Below are 13761 nucleotides of genomic sequence, written 5' to 3' on the forward strand. Positions count from 1 at the left end.
ATGTTTTTTATTTTTGTTTCAGTTTGATCATCCATGCATCCATCTATTCATCCATCCATATGTCAATCTGTTAGTTCGTCCATCCATCCATCCATATGTTAATCTGTTCATCCATCCATCCATCCATCCATCCATCCATCCATCCATCCATCCATCCATCCATCCATCCATCCATCCATCCATCCATCTATATGTCAATCTGTTCATCCATCCATCCATCCGCTTATTTGTCCATCTCTACATCCATCCATTCATCCGCTTATCTGTCCATCCATCCATCCCTCTATCCGTCCACCCAATCATTCATCCATCCGCTTATCTGTCCATCTGTCCATCCGTCCATCATGTTGTTTGTTTGAATATAACCAACTCTTTGAAGTCTCACTCCGATCATCTTTTGATCTATTTTTAAATCATTCTAATTGGTTATGATTACGCTGTTTTAGCCAAAATAAAAAAAAAACTTGTTGTTTTCTAGGACATATTTTCTGCAGAGTGGTAGGGGGTTCATTAGAAATTCATCTCTGAGTTGAGGGTGAAATCGTTGGGGTGAAGCATCCCCGCCCCCTTTCCCCTCCCTGTTGCTGAGAGCTCAAAGCAAGGAATTTTAAGATATTTTACATTATAAACACACTATTTTTTAAACTGCGTTTCTTTTGTCTACACCTGATTCAGTGATTTCAATAAATACATACTCAGAAATAAAATTTTAGCTTAATTTTCATTATGCATTCCCCTTTATCATCAGAAAAATGTCACAAGAACAATTTTCATGGGGGTGGTTAGCTGGAGTGAAAGGCTTTAAAAATTGGAAATAATTTGCATTTTTTGTAAACTAAAGTGAAGCCTTCTAAGTTAGCAGTTTTTGGTTTTTTGGGCGATTACTCCAACTCCTTTACATAAGCAGCTGTCAGTGAAGCGAGTGAACCGATGGGAAGGAGTGTAACACATTAGTGAGATTCACAAACAGGGCAAGATGACATTTCTGCTAACACTAGAGGCACTGAAACACATTTCAAAGCGGCACAGCCTCTCCTCACTAATGGGACACTTTCAGCCCACACCACAGAGTAGCTGTCAGATACGGTGTGTCATAATGACGCCGCTCCCCGACACTGAACGTGTTAATCTGTCGTAATACTCCTGTTGTCGCTGCTAGCCTCATCTCTGTCCCCCGCAGATCTTCCTGTACGACTGCACCGAGGTGTCCCCGTTCTCGCTGCTCTTCTTCGGGGGTGACATCACCATCCAGAAAGACGAGGGCCAGGAGACCATCGCCGTGGACCAGTGGATCGTCTTCAGGTCCCCGGCGCGCATAGCTCACCTTGTTAAGGTAGACATCTGCTTAAATTAACTTTTAAAAAATGATCTTAATAACACCTCTTCCTGCTGCGCTCCTCAGAGTTTAAAGAGAGAACTCGACTCGCTGCTGCAGGAGAAAATCAGCAACCCAGCTCCCGTGAACTGGCAGAACCGCCAGTCCAAAGACTGCGCCGTCATCACCGCCATCATAGACCTCATCACCACCCAGGAGAGGGCCGCGGGCAGCAGCGGCAGGACGTGGGCGCCCGCCCCCAGAGGACAGCACATTTACTTCAACGATGCAGACGACGACGATGATTAAAGGTGGCCTGGAAGCGGCTGGCAGCATCCTTGGACTCTGAGTTTGGCTGAAACCGTTCTGATAACCAGCTGGTGTCTTTGATTTTGATTTCAGTTCTTCCTGAGCACTGCTGAAGGCCATACAGACGACTAGAGTACAGGAAAAAATATATATATATGTGTATTCTACACTTGAACCTGATTATTGTTCAATCTGTATTTGAGTTTTGTTTTTTTTTTAAAGCTGAATGACTTAAAAATATTCTTTCCTGCTTAAATGGGATGTAGCATTTTTTTGTGAATCAGAACACATAAAATCAAGAATTTTAGACTTCGAGATGCCAAGCAATGAAGCTTTTATTAACAAACATCAATTTTTCTATTTACAGGATTTGATATAAATCTGTATTAACATAAAACATGCACATTTTACTTATCTACACGCAAGATTTACAATTCTTACAAGACGATGTCATGCTCGGACGGGCCGTTTTCCCTGAGTACAAAAATGCGGAGTCCACAAAGCGCTCCTCCAATCCGGCGCTCATCATCTGGGTCAGCTCCAGAGAAGTGGGTTTGATAGATGGCATTATCACCACGCCCTGACAAAGCCATTCATTTCCTTTATCTGGGAAACGCTTTAAAGATGACTCACTCTGGACAATCACATTAAAAGCGGGGCCAGGCGGGGTCGCTCGTCTCCGCCGGTCCCACCATCAGCGCAGGCATTAATTTCTAGAGCATCGCAAATATAAATCCTAAAGAGGCACGGAGCCACCTCTGGTCACTGCCAAGTGTTTGCCTTTTTTTTTTTTCCCCCTCGATCTCTCTTACTGAAGTGATGGAGAGAATAATGGCTCTGGTGACACAGATGTGGAGTGTGATTCATGATGGGCCATTACTAACAGCGAGGCCGAGGACCGACATTCGGCCCCCTCTGCTTAACCCGAGGACGGCGGGAGAGATCGCTCCTCTCAGACGGCTGCAATATTGTCCACTCAGACATGTCTTATTCACAATCGACTTCATACAATGCAGGAAGTCGAACTTATTGGTTGGAGTAAAGCTCTCCCTCTCGACCTGAGCCTCATTAGGACACGGATGATGTTCTTTTCTGCTCTAATTGGCCCGTTTTACGTCCTATAGCGCCTCTGGATGCACACTTGTATTAAAAAAAAAGGGTTACAATTTCACACGGTCAGTTTTTGTTAAGTGGCAGGGTGCTGAAAGCAGCATCTTTGGCTGGAAGTGTGAAGTTTCCCGACAGATTAATGGACCTGAAAGATCAAACCGGCGTGGAGCGATCAGCGATGCAGGAAACCTTCCGTCCTCTGAACGGTTGAAAGAACTCGTGTTAAGTGCGGCTAAGCAGGGTGACGGCTTCCTCTTTGTCATTCTGTTGGATTTAGATTTGTCTGGTAGCCTGGCGTGGCCGCTGAACTGACTTCAGAATCGGGGTCATCGACGTGTCGGGGCGTCACCGTTCTCCTTGTTTACACCGTCGCCTCGTTAGCCCATCACACATTGGTTTCCAGCCCCTGCAGGCGATTCATCCGCTGCATGTTGCGTTCGATGGTGGCCGGGCACGTGATCTGAACGGCGCACTCGGCCAGAAACCATCCCCGCTCGCCGTCGCGCAGACGCTCTCCTTCATGCCAACCTGAGAGGAGAAAAAGAGTTTCATGAGAAGAATAAATAAAAAAAAGAAATTATGCAGTTCTTTCTTTTTCTTTTTAACTTTGTTTCTCCTCTTTAACATCAAAGCTGGTTGCTATGGCCACCAAAACTGAAATGACCTCTGGCCTCCACACTTTAGAGATATGAAACTTCAAAAGCAGGTCGGGCCCATTAAGGGAAAAGAACAGGAGGAGACGGGAGGAATGTGACCAAAGGTAGGAAGAGTGAGAGGAATAATAAAGATGCAGTTCACCTGAGGATTAGGAGGAAATACAGGAGTTTCTGAAAAAATTCAACTATTCTATTATTTCATTGTTTTTAAAAAAAAGACAAAAAAATGTAATCATACCAGATTTATTCACAAAGAACATGGCATAAGATAATTATATGGACAACTTAAAGAACTACTCTGATGAAAATTGTGTTTTTTTATGTTTTTGAGACATTATTCTGAAATTAAGAAAATTACATTTCTAGATTCTTAATTCAAATTGTTGCAGCAGTTTATGGTTCACTTCTCTGTTAGTTCCAAATGTGAAAAATCTAGAATAAAGTCATGCCTGTTCCGTACTTGGACTGTTCTAGAACTAAGCCATGCTGCTGCAAAAGCTCCATCTGTGTGTTTGCATTGTGCCAGTAGGCCTGGCCAATTCAATGGCCTTGTGGTAGAGCGTCCTCCCTGAGGTTGGGAGGTCGTGAGTTCAAATCCACGTTTGATTCATACAAAGGACTTTTAAAATAGGATCCAAAGCCTAATGAAGGGGTTGGATTGGGGGGTTAAACCACCAAATGGTTCCCGAGCACGGCTGTGTCTGCAGCTCACCACTCCCCCAGAGGATGGGTCAAATGAGACTAACTTTTCCTTTAAAAAATATATACATATATATCATCTGCAAGTAAGCATGTGTGGCTCTAAAACCGTTATACGGAACACTTGTTTGCATTCATTGTTCATCCAAAAACATGTAAGCAGCCGATACGCTCATCCCGCCCCACGCCGTTAGAGCTGCTGCAAACTGACAGCTAAGATCGAGCTGGAAGGCCTCCGTCTTACTCCAGGCGACACAGTTTCCACGATCACCATCGTTAATGTCAAATTTAGACTTGTGTGACCGTTGAACACTTTCCCACTTTGAAACATTTGAAATGAGTCTTGGCCCACAGGACACGACCGCTTCTGGAGCGCGTTCAGACACGGCTTGGAAGCGCCCTTCGGTTGGCATCAGCAGATGGCAGAGCGCGTTGTGTTTACCCACAGTAGATGCTAAAAGTATTCCACGTTGAGAATCGTGCCGAGTGTCGCCTGAGGACCCAAAGACCACTGGCATCTGATAAAAGTCCTTTCACACAGAGACTTCTACAGTTTAGGTTTTTTTCCTGAATGTTTTGATCAAGTTATAAATAGAAGATGAAGAAATTTGCAGTTGAACATTGAGGTTAATTGTTTTTAGAATATAATAGAAATAAAATAAAATAGATTAAAACAGAATAGAATAAATCGGAAAAGAATAGAATAAAATAAAAAAATAAAATAGAATACGATAAAAACAGCATAAGATAAAAATAGATTAAAATAAAAAAGAATACAAAAAAAAGAATAGAATAGAACAAAATAAAATAGATTAAACTAAAATAGAATACAAAAATAGAACAGAATACAATATTTTGTTTAATTCTGTTCTAAAGTAGAATAAATTAAAATGGCTTAAAATAAAATAGGATAGAAAAAATGAAATAAATCAGAATCGAATAAAATAAATCAGAAAAGAATAAAATAAAATAAAACAAAAAAACATTAAAATAAAATAGAATAGAAAAAAAGAGTGATACAATAAAACAGAATAGGATGTTCAAAATAAAATAGATTTAAAAAATAGAATATGATGCAATAAAACAGAACAGAATAGAATAAAACAAAATTAAATTGATTAAAATAAGATAGAATAGAAAAAAATACAGTGGATAAAAATAAAACAGATTAGAATAAAATAGATAAGAAAATAGAAAAAAAAATAAAACAGGATAATTGAATAAACCAAAACAAAATAGAATAGAATGAAATAGAATCAAATCAAATAAGATGAAACAATAGAATAGAATAGAATAGAATAGAATAGAATAGAATAGAATAGAATAGAATTTATTGTAACTGCCAGTAAAACTGTGGGTGGTCCATCAGAAGGAGTGTACAGGGCAATAGTGAGTACAATAAAATAAAATCAAAATTATAAAAAAGAAAAAAAAAACTTCACAAGGCATAAAGCAATTAAAAAAATAAGAGACACAAAAATAAAATAATAAAAACACAATTATAAACAGGGTTAAAGTGTAGTAAACACTGTGTAACTTTCTTGTCCATTTTAAAGCGTTTCAAGATCTTTTAATGTTAATTTTTTACAGATTGAAGAGCAGCAGAACCTTCATAACTTCTGACTCTTTACCTTTTGAAGACGTCCCTTTTGGTTGACTTAACTAGTAGCCAACTAGACTAGTCTCACATTTTACCTATGTGTTACCCCCACCATCAATTTTGACAACTCAGGTGTGAAATTTGTTAATTTTCTGTACAAAAGTTTAAAATTAACAACTTTTTAAAACTTTTTTTTTGTTTTCATTCAATAATAATAATAATAATAAAAGTAGAGTACAAGCCTGCGTACCATCCACAGTCTGTGACACCAGAACCACGTCGGCCACCTGCAGAGACAGTTCATCTGGCTGCCTGGCTGTGTATGTCCTGATCACCTCCACCTGGATGGCATCTGAGAAGAAAAAAACAATAGAAACCGTAAAAAAAAAGTTGCACAATTTGTTTCTTTTAAAAAAGCTGTTTCACTGAATAACCACAAGGTGGCACTACAGGACAAATCCAGAGACCAGAGAGGTTTTGTACTCACTGCTTTTGTCTTGATCCTTCTTGTTATTGGGGTTCTGACCCAGAACGCTGATCCATCGAGCACGCTCGTTCCTTAAAACAGATTAGAAAAACCCATGAGAACTTCCTTAGACTCCATAAACAACAACAGAATCCCAAACATGACTGGGCATTTATGAAGCTCAGGACAGCAGTTGTGAGTGCGAGGAGATACACTTGTATGATTTCATACACGAGAGTTTTTGTCAACAGCTTCACAAACTGTCAAAACAAATGGAAAACATTGTGGTGGAGCGAGTTTTGGGCTCCTCCCCGTCATCGTTCAGACAGATTCAGAGGTGTGTTTCCAGCTTTCAGCGAACTCAGAAAAACAAGCACAAAGCCCGATTCTTCGGAAGCGACAGATCTGCTTTCGCCCTCCCTTGTGTGCACAGGAAGCGCGGTGGGCGGAGCCACGCAGAGCAGATTTAGTGAAACTGCATCTCATCTCACCTGTTCCTTGTGGATTTAGAAAGAACAACAGAGGGAGGGATCAGAGGGAATAAAGCAGAGGAGTGTGGAGGCCCTCTGTGACTCAGCGCCAGTCAAGACTTTTATCGTAAGGGTCTCAGCTGGACCCCCAGAGATGAGTCAGACCTCATTACTGCATTCCCAACCAACATGTCCAACTTCACGATTGTCAACTAAACTAAACAAATGTCCTCTTTATTATTTTCATTAGATAAATGACTCATATCTGCAAAAGAATGTCCTTCCTTTTGACGCAATCGCAAAACGCTCCGCCCTTTCAACCAGATTGCAACCGTTTGTTTGTCTCCGCTCCTCTAAAGTGAAATCTTTTTCTTAGAACGGCATCAAACACGTTTCCAATCATGGTCCTTGAGTTGTTTTAAAAAAACAATCATGGACGAGTGTGATGCTGATAGCATGGTGTAGGCAAACATGATTCAGACAGCTGTGCAGGAACAGAGACACAAAACGCACAATCATTGTGTGAATGCTTCAAACTAGTGATTCCCCGGCTCCTTTCCGTACGTTTTTCGGCAAGTAAAAACTCAATTCCACTGGAAGCAATTTCAGCAATTTTGGTTTTCATAAACTTTATAGTTTTTGAAATATTGAGCAAAAACACCCCATAGGAAATGAATGAGAAAGTCTTCAAATTTTGTATTTTTAAGTTGATTAACAACAAACTTTTACATTTATTCAAAAATATTCATGGGCTATGCTTTCATATTTTATAGTCATTTTCAAAAAATTGACATTGAGTTGTTATATTAGCATAATGCTAGCTCATTTAGTTAACTTGGTATCAATCTGCTGAGGTTTTTTATGCTATTTTGGAGTTTAGCTAATATTTTAGCAACATGCTAACATTTTTGGATAATTTTCTGTCTACTGGTGTTTTTAGGCTAATTTAGAGTTTAGCTTCTATTTTAGCAACAGGCTAAGGTTTTTGACTAATTTAGTTTACTGAGGAATTTTAAGTATTTTAGCAACAAGCTATGTTTTTTGGCTAATTTGGCATTCATTTTGGGCTAATTTGGAGTTTAGCTCTTATTGAAGAAAAACTAAATATTTTTGTAAACTGAGGATGGATTAGGGATGTTTAAGTAATTTTACTACACATTTTTCAGAAATTTGCAAATTTAACATTTTGCAAATAACTGTTGGATTTTCGCAAACCCCTGCAGCAGTTAAATTGGGTCAACATTTTCAGCAAAAAGCTTCAGCAAAATTGCAAGTAATGCAACTTTTCTAGTTCCAAGCTGTCTTCCCATGCTGAATTGTGTATATGGAACATATTTGAGCACATAAAAGCAGGTGTTCTTCTATGAAAGAAGGCCTTTTCTCTGTAAAGCAAAAAGAAAAACTTCCTCTGCTTTCATTACATTGATCCAATAGAACAAAAGAGTCACAAATCCGTTGTGGAAGGCTCACATTTCATTCGGAAACAGGAGAGTCCGGCTGAAACCTTTGACTGGCACAGATAAAGAGCGGCCTCCTAACCTTCCTTCCTTCCTCGGACAACTTGAAGAGCAGGCTGCTGGTTTCTTTCCTACCTCTGTTTCATCTCCTCCTTTCTTTTTTTTTTTTTAACTTGCATTCTTCTGCAGGATGCTTCTTTGCAGACGCCATCCCTGCCTCACTGCCAGCAGATTCCCAGACAGGACTCCCATCTGCAACTTGCGCTTTATCGCAAAAGACAAGAGAACAGTAGTAGACTCCCTCATCTATTTGAGGCTGTTGTGTAACTGTGTGTTTATAGCTGCATATCTGGCCAGCCGTTGTTTGGCTGCAGACTTGTGTAGCTGCTCTGTTCATCTAATAGAGAGAGGCTCTATTCTCACAGTCTGGACACTGGACACAGGAGAAGGGTCATGTAGAGCGCCAAACACTGAAGAAAAACACATAAAAAAGAAAAATCACGACGCTTGTTACAAAGAAACCTCTGTGCCATCTCCGATCCAGATGTGTGCATGGATTCCTGACAGGCCGCATCATCGCTGAGGTCAAAGATCAACCGAAAGCGTGACCCGCACCGCCAGCGCGAGCCACAGGTAACGTGAGGAGGTGAAAACAGAAGCAGCTGCGAGGACAAAAGCAGAACCGAGTCCAGGCGAACCAGATCATTTCCACAAAAACAGACCCGCCTTCGCTCAGAATGCGTGGAATCTCACACGAGGACCCGACGCGAGCTGCAGTTTTTCCAGAGCAGAGATCTTGTTTTCAGAGTCAAAGGTTGCAAATTCAAGCTCTAACTTTATTAGGGGAAAAAGTTCCTGTCATCGGCGCTTTCTGAACCCTGACAGTAAAAACATGTTAACTGACTGACGGGACGGATCTCTCACTGGCCTTCACAGTCTTAACAAATCATCTGCTTCTGTCCTCTTCAACTCTCTCCAGACTGTTCTTATGTGCAAGTATAGGCTTCGTTTGAGGTTTCCCACCTTTTGTTCTGCCTTGCAGGAGAATAGACTCCAGTTTTCCACTCACCTCCTGCCTGTTTCAAGACCTTAAGTTCAAGAATTCAATCTTTTTTTCCAAGCATGAAAACTAACTCTGATAAACGTGTTTGTAACATGTTCTTCAGGAGTTTTTTTCTAATATACAATTGCAAGAGAAAGTATTTGAACCCTTAAATTGACACATGATGTGTTTTTTTATCTAAATTCCAATGGTGGAGAAAAACATTGCCTGTTTAAATCACACCAAAATATGTTTTCATGTTTTTATTGAACACACTCATGTGTCCAGTTTATGCATCAACCAAGTAATTCCAAAGGGTTCACATATTTTCTCCTGCAACTGTATAAAAAAAAATGTTTAACATTGAATTTCTTTATTCAAATTGTTGCAAATCAGGAGCAGACGCAAAAATGCTGTTGGAAAAAGTTGTAGATGTGAGGTAGAAGCTACTACGGCAAGCCACAAGCTCCCTGCTCGACTGCATTCTGATGCGTCGCCTTGCAGATGACGAACATTTTCTGGCATCTCAAAACTGTGTTGGCTGGATAGCTCCATTAATGCTCGTCATTTTTGTTGCACCGCTAATGTTAGCTTGAGGTACTAAAGGGCTGTCAGCTAGCGGGAGAAAGTGTCATCAGAGGGATGATGGGAAATGGGGGAGGCAACAGTTCTGACTTGAAATTCAACAAGTCAGATGAATTTCTAATGAAATCCTGTCGCTCTGTAGAAACTATGTCCTAGAAAATGACAACTTGTAGGTTGCAAAGTATAGTTGATTCTCGACGTCCTCATATAGACCCCATTAGTGTAAATTAACCTTCAATTAAAGCAGTTTCTTACCCAACAAATATTATTTTAGGCCACTTTCAATATGTAGCAATTAACCCAAGTTCTGATCCTCATCAATAGTTTTACACATTCTCAGACTTCCTTATGCAAATACACCCCAAACTCGTCCTGTGAGCACTTTACCTTCCCCCTCTTAGCTATTTTCTCTTTCAAATTTATTTTTTGTACTTCCTGTTACACCAGAGGTGACACCAGGTAACACCAGCACCTTAAAAATGTGCTGTCAAATTCCACCATTTCAGCTCTAGATTTCTTTATCTCTATTTATTTATTTTTAAAGTCATCCAATCAAAAAGGTCTGATTTGCATTCCCTCAGGTCTGAACAGACAAAAGAACATTTCAAGGTTCAGTCATTATGTAACACGGAGGACAAGAACAGCTGGTGATGCACTTCCTGTAGACCACAGCGGCTGAAGTCTGTTCAGCCTGCACAGTCACGGAGAAGGAGACAAGAATCACAGTTGGATTAATCAAAGATATAAGGAAGCTCTGGAATAAAATAAAGGATTAAAAAGATGACGCATTTATCTCACTGTCAGTTTTCTGCTCACGACAAGAGAAAACAGAGCTGCAGCAGGCTGATCGGTCAGAATGACAAACTGCATTTAAAAACAAATTATAACTTAATGCAGGATTAAAGGGAAATCCAAAGATAAAAATAAAAGTTGTTGCTTAGATAAAGTATGAAATTGATTTATTTCCTTTTTAAACAACCATGTCCAGACAGGGCTCAGTTTGTTTGTCCGCTTTTGCTTCACTGAACTCACTAAGACGATGTGAACAAAACACCGTTTTGTGGTTTTGTCACGTTTAGTTATGGGATGAATGGAGGGAGGAACAAGAAGTTATTTTCTAGTCATCCAAAAACAAAACAGACGCTGGCTGCTTTCTAAAGGATGAGACAGGGGGCCAACATGAAGGATGGAGGGGGGGGGGTGGGAGGGTATAGCCGTGGGAAACATCCCACTCAGCAATGAACAGTTGCTAAGCAACTACTTAAACAAGGCTGAGTAACCACTGGACAGTTGCCAGGTTTCCCCGTCACCCTTAACTCAGTCAGTAAGTGGTGAACTGGGTGACGCACACACCGACACACAAAACACACAATCTGAGGGTCCCAAATACTATCAAAGGAGAGGCGCTCTGCTTCCAAACAAACACTACATGGAAAAGCTGGACAGGAAGTCCACAGCACTTTACACAAATTATTCCGCAGTCACACAAACCTGTGTGTGTGGCTCCTTAAACCAGGTGTGCACCAAAAGCCAGGTTACTTTAGCACAGAATAACGTCTTTTTTTTTTTTAGCCACTTCAGGAGGAGGATGCCAGAGCCCCGCCCCTCTCTGACATCAGAGACTCAGTAGTGGAGAAACTGGAATGCAACAGGTTACGGAGGTATCGGTCTATCTGTACTCCAACAACACTGCACTTTTTTCCCCTTTCTCTTTTAAAGTCAACAACAGCTACTGAAGTACCAGCACTCTTTACAGGTGCAAATATGGACCCAATTTTGGTGCAATTTTGACCCCAATAAAAGAAACAAAAATTGACAACTGATCAAAACAACTTCAGATCATAATACATATCAACAGAAGTAAAATCAAACTTTTTGAGTTTTGATGTATGATTGTGTGAATTCATTTGTTGAATCGGGCTGTTTATATTGAAGGCATACTCAGCAAGCCACCTATGGGTTACAGGGTGAACTGCATCGGCTCCATTTACTGATTTCTGATAAAGTGCATATTCAGCAGTATGTAAGTACTCAAACCTTCACTTGAAAGTGGAGTGCCAAGTATCACCAAATATTATTATCTGAATATGCTCTTAGAGAAAGCCCAATCTACCTCAGGTACCCATAATCCCCTTCCTCCGATAAATCATGAGGTTTGAGAAACTGGGTTAAAAACTTGGTTTATTTAAATTTAAATAACAGATAAACAAATATATTCTGTGATGTCCTCCACTGGGTTCTGAATGGCAAAAATAAAGGATGAAGTGGAATGTTTACACTAGCTCCTGCCACCTCATATACATGCAAAAATGGCTGGTTATTCATCTGTAAAATGTACATATTGAGGCTCTAAAATACATTTAAAGCTACAATTTTACAATAGTTATCATAAAGTTGACTATAAACTTAAAAACAATCTTTGAAACCACACAACTATGTTTGTTTTGGTATAAAGTTGAACTTTAAACATGGAAGTTATTTCTGAATCCTGCCTCCAGTGGTCTTACGGGGAACTGCAACTTTTGGTACGCCATAACAAAAGATCTGTCATTTTCATAACTTTACATGAAATCAACTTGGAGTGAGTTTATGTGAAGCTACATTAGTTTTTCTTCACCTGTTCGCCTATAGATTAAAATTTCATCTTCAACATATGGATCACTTTTTGTGTTCCAGATAGAATTCATTTGGAACCATGTGAAACTTTTATTTTTAATAGGCTACAATTTTAAAGAAATCTATAAGTAATTTGTTTCCTCTAAATTATCAGAAGTGGTTTTCTTTAAATTTGAAATTACTTTATTTCAGTCTGAAGGACAGTGGAAAAACGTGCTGCTGTTTGTAGAATAGAGACAGTAAAGGATGACGGGGAGCAGATTGATGCTAGAAAAAAAAAGTTAATTTAAAAACATCACTTATGCTTTTGCTTTCAAGCAGATGCTAAATTAAAGTGATTTTGGAGCCTAAGTGGTTTGATGCATCAATAGGTGTCAAAGGGTTAAACTTCAGTCTTATAAATTGATTTAGTTTTTGTGATTCTTGGAGGACAATCATCAAATTATTGATCTTTGTTTTATAGCCGGACTTTATTGGTGGGAAAAAAGCTTTTCCTTTCAACGTCACATAAACAACAGTCCAGCTCCAATTTCAGAACAGATGTAAGAAAATATCCCTGTGACTGGGGGAGCTCAGTTCTACGAAATAAGCAGCAGCGACAAAAGGAGAAAGAGGACCGGCTCCGTTTTTGATTTGTCATTGGAAAGCTGCGCTGAGGCAGGTGAAGAAACACCAGTGGAGGGGAAATAGCCGACATTTTTTCCAGAGAAACTAACGCCAAGCTTTTTTGGAATATTATAGAACTCAGACTGGATCACGCCTGACTGGAAGCTCACATCTTTTGATTGAAAAATTTTTTAGGATATTGCAGTAAATATATATATATATATATCCAAAGGGGAGAAAAACCCTTAATTTCTCACTCCCATGCCCTAGATCAAATATATTACTACAACGAGTGCACCCAGTATGTGTTATAGTTCTGTTCCCTTTCTATCCAGTTTCAGACACCCATAGACCAGTGATGGAGCTAGAATGTTTTATTTGGGGCGGTTGGAGAGGACCGAATACTTTAAAAAGTGAGTGACCAATAAGAACAGCAGAGTGGAAGGTCATAACAAATAAAATGGTCAAAAATGTATTTCAAATGTTTTTATATTGGTATTAATATTTAAACAACAGTAATTTAGCTAAGGTGGTTTCACTAATGCTTAAGGTAGCTTGTATTGATGATTTATTCATTTTTGTCAACAATGATGCTAGTATTGACGCATAAGTTGGGGGAAGTGGGGGGCAAAGCTGCCCCCTTACCCCCTGTAGCTCCGCCCAGCCATAGACACACATATACGCACAGATAAGCAAACATATAGAGAAATACACACATTGGAAACATCTGACACACATTTACATGTATAAATACTTATTTTGTCATGCCTACATGATTCATATTTATGTTCATATTTTAAGATACACACTATATATACATATATATATAT

At 39.6% G+C, this 13761-nt stretch overlaps 2 protein-coding genes across 4 annotated transcripts in view; one reads left to right on the forward strand and one right to left on the reverse strand.

Annotated features, from left to right (window-relative positions):
• The window catches only part of dhx36 (DEAH (Asp-Glu-Ala-His) box polypeptide 36), a 28245-nt gene extending 26365 nt beyond the window's left edge, over window positions 1-1880 (forward strand). Inside the window, exons 25-27 of one of the 2 annotated variants that reach the window (XM_024276781.2) lie at window positions 1181-1333; window positions 1403-1626; window positions 1718-1880. In XM_024276781.2, coding sequence (XP_024132549.1) covers window positions 1181-1333; window positions 1403-1624 — 375 coding nt within the window. In that variant the 3' untranslated portion in view covers window positions 1625-1626; window positions 1718-1880. Of the gene's footprint in view, window positions 1-1180; window positions 1334-1402 lie in introns of both variants that reach the window. The other variant, XM_024276780.2, reaches the window with a different exon arrangement.
• A 61-nt stretch (window positions 1881-1941) lies between these two features.
• Window positions 1942-13761, reverse strand: part of LOC112149219 (rho guanine nucleotide exchange factor 26) — a 27482-nt gene continuing 15662 nt past the window's right edge. For both annotated transcript variants that reach the window (XM_024276782.2, XM_036214730.1), the window contains exons 13-15: window positions 6177-6247; window positions 5940-6041; window positions 1942-3262 (exon numbers count right to left, since the gene is read on the reverse strand). In XM_024276782.2, coding sequence (XP_024132550.1) covers window positions 3120-3262; window positions 5940-6041; window positions 6177-6247 — 316 coding nt within the window. In that variant the 3' untranslated portion in view covers window positions 1942-3119. The remainder of the gene's footprint in view (window positions 3263-5939; window positions 6042-6176; window positions 6248-13761) is intronic.

Source organism: Oryzias melastigma, linkage group LG13 (assembly GCF_002922805.2).
Source record: "Oryzias melastigma strain HK-1 linkage group LG13, ASM292280v2, whole genome shotgun sequence".
Classification (NCBI taxonomy): Eukaryota; Metazoa; Chordata; class Actinopteri; order Beloniformes; family Adrianichthyidae; genus Oryzias; species Oryzias melastigma.